The sequence below is a fragment of the Buceros rhinoceros genome, unplaced genomic scaffold, assembly GCF_000710305.1.
Source record: "Buceros rhinoceros silvestris isolate BGI_N320 unplaced genomic scaffold, ASM71030v1 scaffold7457, whole genome shotgun sequence".
NCBI classification, from domain to species: Eukaryota; Metazoa; Chordata; class Aves; order Bucerotiformes; family Bucerotidae; genus Buceros; species Buceros rhinoceros.
The window spans coordinates 84,388-90,404 of NW_010421522.1; the positions used below are offsets into that span (position 1 = coordinate 84,388).

The 6,017-nt window shown below is 36.2% G+C and overlaps 1 protein-coding gene across 1 annotated transcript in view; it reads right to left on the reverse strand.

Moving 5' to 3' along the window:
• Positions 1 to 2,884, reverse strand: part of NALCN (sodium leak channel, non-selective) — a gene marked incomplete at its 5' end in the record, with an annotated part of 60,351 nt that extends 57,467 nt beyond the window's left edge. The window contains 2 exons of the mRNA XM_010139688.1: positions 862 to 1,003; positions 2,748 to 2,884. Coding sequence (XP_010137990.1) covers positions 862 to 1,003; positions 2,748 to 2,884 — 279 coding nt within the window. The remainder of the gene's footprint in view (positions 1 to 861; positions 1,004 to 2,747) is intronic.
• Positions 2,885 to 6,017: the final 3,133 nt, after the last annotated feature.

Here is a 6,017-nt window from a genome sequence, read left to right on the forward strand (position 1 = left end):
ATGTATTTACAACCCCCGATGTTAATATTCAAACAGGATTTGAGCACCCTGTTATGAATATTGAAAGGACTTCTCTTTCTTCTGTCAAAATGTCACTTACAAGTTACACAGTATTACAAGTGTTCAAGAAATGATATCAGTGTAGATGCCACTAGAAATCTGGGAAACTAGGATCTTCCATGATGCTCATGAAGATTTTTTCTGTCCCTGTAGTTTTGCAAGGAGCCAGAACTCACACACATTTACTTATGTTGCATCATAATAAGTATTATCACCATTCCCAGCAGTCCTGATATTTTTCAAATCCAACCATTCGTGCCAGTCTGACTGGGAGACTTAGCATTATTTAGCACAATGGGTATCAAATATATGGGTTCAGCATCTGTTTTGTAGTGATTCCCAGGCCCATAGAGAGGTTAATGTCCCCTAAACAGTTAGAATAGTTCTTAAATTTTTACTTATTATGATTACACAGAGACCTTGCTTCAGTGAAGTGTGTTTTCCAATGCTGTAATGATATCAAGGCACACAAATGTCCAATGTGATATTCACAACCTAATTTTCTACTAGCTTCTCGGAGATTAACAAGGCTACTTAAAAAATAGCTTCTTGAGATGGATGCATTGAACAAAATTATGTATCAAATCCTGAATTTTGAAGTCAAAGGAGACAGGAGAATTTAAATCAAATTAGTATCTGTTGTGATGTTTGGTTTAGACTAAATTAAATATAGCCTTTTAGCCTGTGTTAAGTCATCCTAGCTTGTGTTCACTGTCATAGAGTTTGAAAAACCGAAAAATCTGAGGTCTTGCCTCACAATACTCAAGAAAAGACACATACTGCCCTATAATCTTGATTCACCTTTTGATCAATATATTTGTTGTCTTCAATAGCTGATCTTTTAGAGTGGTCACATGAGGAAGAAGACGCTGAAGGGAGTCTTCGCAGCAAACAGCTGGTATCTTGTTGCTGGCGATCAATAAACTGCTTCATAAAACTTTCCCTTTTGAACAAATAGAAGACATTGATGGATTAAAACTGCAGGAAGATTTGATATTTGGTTTTCTTTATGACATGTCACAATCCATTAGTGCTAAGATGGATAAACTCCAAGAAAAAGTTGTACTGGTCTATAGATGTATAAACAGAGAGAGTGCTGAAATAACTGATAAAACATAAATTCATTTATTAAAGAAATCCATAACTGAATTGAGAGGTGGGTGGCTTGCATTTGGTTTCAAAGAAAAGAATGTTATTCCTTTTAATATTTACTTATTATTTACCATTTAAAGTGCTCTATATTTCCAGTGCTTTCTGCAGTTTTCAGCTCCTTTGAGCTCCTTAAACACTGAGTTGTTACTTCAATGTAAATCAAATGCTGATATAATCCAAAGAAAACATACTCTCTGCAAGAAATTCTTTCTTGAACATTTCAAACAACATCTGTTCATATAACTGCTTTCAATGCCAGTATTAAGGCACTTAAGCAATTCTGTGCCTCACATATGCCATGTTCAAAACACAGAAGTATTTCTGTTTACAACAAATGTACATATATCTTGCTGTATTTTACTTTTCATAGGGTTGCCCTATTTTCAGTGTAGACTATGTCAAAACTCGTATTTATCTGGAGAGATAGTTCTACAGTACAATAGTTCTACAGTACAATAGCTTCAGCTCTAGAGATATGATTTGCTAGTGATAGTTTGAAGTCTGTTTCAGCAGTTAGCATGATCATGTATTTGTTTAGAGTATGCTGGGAAAAACATGGCTAGAAAGAAATACCATAAAGGACTAAGACTAGGAGAAGAATGTCCTCAATATATAACCAAAAAGTAATTCAATACTAAAAGCAAAATGCCTATGACTGCTTCCTTAAAGTTTGACCCTTTCCTGACCCTGACCTGACCTTTCTGATCAGCCTTATTCCTTTCTTTCAGCTATGATGACACAAACAGGTCAAACCAGTTGCCTTAGCTTCCCGATGAGTTTAATCAAAAGAAACGTACCTCAGGAGACCGAGAGCAATGACAGCCTTCTTTTACACCATCTTCTCTCCCCGCCTGTGCTCAGTGGGGATACTGGAATGGGCATGGCCAGCCCAAACAGGCTTGTTTGGCCAGCCGGTGCTATCCAGTGGTCTTAGCAGCCTGTATGTGCTAGAGCAGCCCTTCGATATTTGTAAGCTTTTTTGGGGGTCATGCTAAGAATAATTGTTCTGTAACTGATTATCTAGTAGCCAGCTGAGGGTCCGATCCTTTGTCAGGGTGAGTTTTACAGGAATGTAATAATTACATAAATACAAAGAGGGCACAAGGTCATCATAGAGTATCTGATATTGGATGGCCTGTGTTATCCCCCTAATGATTTTTTGCCAGTTGATCTTAGCTGTAAAAAGCTACATGAGTGTTGATTAGACTGCTAGTTGTCTATGTCAGCCAAGAATCTAAAATCCAAATGCGAGTGGAGAAACAACATGTTTTTCAATCACATTGTACTCGTGTTGGTTCTGGCCAATCTAGTTGCTTTAATGAATACATTATAAGGAGTGCTAGGATTTTTTTTTTCAAAAGTAAAAATGAGGTAAACCCAAAATGTCACATCCTTTTGACACCAATGTTAATTCTGTTTCATTTCTGATTTTCTGAACAATCTGCCTAATCCACAAGCAAAACAGTTAAATATTCTGAGTGCTATGTGGCACCAGAGAGGTTTACAGCATACTACTAAAGGAAATATTTCAATACCTTATTTTTGGAACTGTGAAATCTGAAGGAAGCTTGGAGATTTTCACCATTTGTGGCCTGTTCGGAAATTTTTCAAAGATGCGTAGACGCAATGGAAGCTTTTCCTTTGTATCTGCATTTGCTTCACTTTGCTTTAGCTGAAAAAAAGGAAATGAAAAAAATGACAGAAAGGGACATTTTGCTTTGTAATATTCCAACCTTGTTTTTCACGACTCAAAAAATAACAGCAATCACCTAAAGAAACAGAAGATGGCAGCAAAGAACTACAGAGGGTAAATTTGATACCCAACGAGTTTGTTGGTCTGCTTGTGCTAGAAGCTGACAAATACCTAACAATACCATGCCTTTAACTGAATGTCACTAAATGGGAGGATTGCTAATAATTTTAATTTTAAAATATGAAGCATATTAGTGTCCTATTCAATATGCTTATTTCTCTGTTTTCTTCACAGATTCCTAACATTTTATCAAGCAAATAAACACCCATGATCTTTTCATATTAGGCACATCTTTCTGTATATGCTGACAGCTCTTCAGTATTCAACTACAATGTAGCATTTTAAAAGGGAATAATATTAAAGGAATCCAGCTCTAAGAACAGGAAAATAACAGGAAAATTACACTTAGATGAGTATTATAAGTAATAACAGAGGACTCAAAGGAATCCATCTACATCATCAATTCTGATACCAAGCTGCAGCAAATCATATAACGAATGTTGCATTTATAAGTATCTACAAACAGTTAATCCATGGAATACGACACATCCAACTACAGAAATGGCAGATATATCTGTCTATGTGGACAGATGACGGCTAAATCTAATGATATTAGATAAAAAAAGATATGATATGCAGGTATGATTCCTGAGTTCTCATTACCTTATGCAGCAATTCAGCTGTGTTATTGCAAGAAAATACCAAATCAAAAAGAATCAATGAAATTAATTTTTCATTTATTTTAAATGGTACGTGTATTGCATACTTTTTCTTACAATAAGCATGCATCTAACTGAGATTATTTCAGCTCTCTTCTCCAGCCTGCTTCTAAGCACAGGCTTAGAAGCTTACATTTTAAAATAGATTCTCACCATCAGCACCTGCAGGGAATACTGATAGACATCAGCTGATAGACATCAGCTATAGATTTTTACCAAGGGCAGTTGAACAGTTTTAACTCTCATTTGCACTGCCTAGTGAAATGTACACTCCCACAGCATGGTATGGAAGAACAACTGCTCTGCTGCACTGCCATGCTATCAGCAACATCGCCACTTGCAGCTATAGGACAGCTTAAACTAAAAATCAATTCACATTCGCTTGGATATAAGATGTCATGTTTGAAGAGCTACAAACAAAGACTAATGATTAATGCTGAAGAACCAGAGTCAGAATAGAAGAGGAATATTGAATAAATCTGTATTATGTCCAGTCCTATTTAATTGCTTCACTAATGAGCCTTAAAAGGAAGAAATTATGACATTAGTGAAATTCACTTGATATTAAAATGTGAAGAGTTGTAAATACTACATTGGACAAGGAAAAGGACTGATTTAGAAATACAGGCAGGAAATAGCAGACTGAAAAAATTCTAGAGCAAGAATAAGATCAGAAACTAAACAAGAACTTGTACTTCAAAACAGCATCAAAAGGCCAATTTGGGCACCAACTACATAACCAGCCAAAGGCTATGCTCACTAATCTCTGTTGGTAAGACATTATATAGGTTTAGAATAACGGTACAGAAATCCACAGCTCCTCTCTGTGTTGCTTTGAAGAGACCATACCTGGGTATGAATTCACTCCTAAAAAACATTTTACCAGTCTCACACTGACAAGCCAAAACAGTGCAGAAAAGAGCCATGAAAATCAGAAGAGAGCTACATAAACCACCTGAGGCAAAGGAGAAAAAGAGGAAAGACAGACTAAAGGGGTCCTATACTTACACTACATCTACTATAAGAGATAATAAACTAAGGGGAGGCGAGATGACAGAGACTTATGTGCGAAATATTTGAAAACTAATTATTTCAAGAACATAAGAGAGAACCCCAAATATAGGAATGAGAGAATGAAATTAAGATAGGGAATTTATAGGATGATGAGAATAAAGATTACTATCCTTACAGGGAAATCTCTGAGTGTTCAGAGAAGCCTCTGGAGAGAAGTGCCTCATCATTTCAAATCCAGACTAGACAGAACCCTTGAAATACCAGAGTACTGCAGAAAGAAATCATTCACTGACAAGGAAATGAGCTGGATAATCTATCAGGGCTTTTCTGCAACACTGTACTGTTGAAAAGCTTTGGGAGGGGTAATTTTTAGAGGTAAGAAAAGGTTTTCAGTTTCTGTCCTTTGCTTTTTAATATGAAATTATTGAAAAAATATGCAGATTTTGGCATGGACAGTGTCTCCTACAGCTTCACAGAACTTCACAGAAGTTTGAATACAGAATAGACAGAATAGACAGCATATGATAGATTGCAATGTTGTCTGAAGTCTCGGGGCAAAACAGATCTGGAAGGGCTTGGGAGTAGGAAACTGTACAGTTCAAAAGGTAAGCAAGGGGACAGCAATATCCTCTGCCTAAATAGGAGAATAATTCAAGATAAGATTTAAAATAACCTGAAGTCAAGGCAGTTCTATAGAATATCTCAAATTACTCATGCTGTGATAATACTACACACTGGGGAGCATGAGGCACTTAGCTTCACTGAGCTTTTCTCTATGCACTTAGAGTGTAATTGCTGTTCCATGTGTCGTACATCCTGTTTTGTATTGCTGCTTAAAACCTTTATATTTAAACTTTCTTTAATCCATAACAAACACATATATTTTTAAAGGTACAGGATTATGTTGAAATGTGGCAATGCTGGTGCAGAGTGTTTCAAGTAACAGCTAAACACAAAATAAAATCTCAAGACATTTTCTCTATGATTTTTATTTATTATTATTACTATTGGCAAGAAAACGTACACTGGCCTGATTTGCTCTAGTTGGCCCTCAGTCTCCAACCCCATAAAGCCTACTGAGAAGAGTTCACCAATGTTTTGTCAGTGTGGACTGACTAAACTCTCCTGAGGCTGCCAGAATGGTAAAAATCCTGTTCATTGCTGTGAAGCCATAGAAGGAATTTATGTCTATTTGCACTATTTCCATAGTGCTTGAGTTTACAAGGGCAGATTTAATAGCACTATACATACAATACAACTATCTGCTCTGAACCTAGATAAGAAGAACTCATCCAAATAATACATAAATAGTGAGGAGT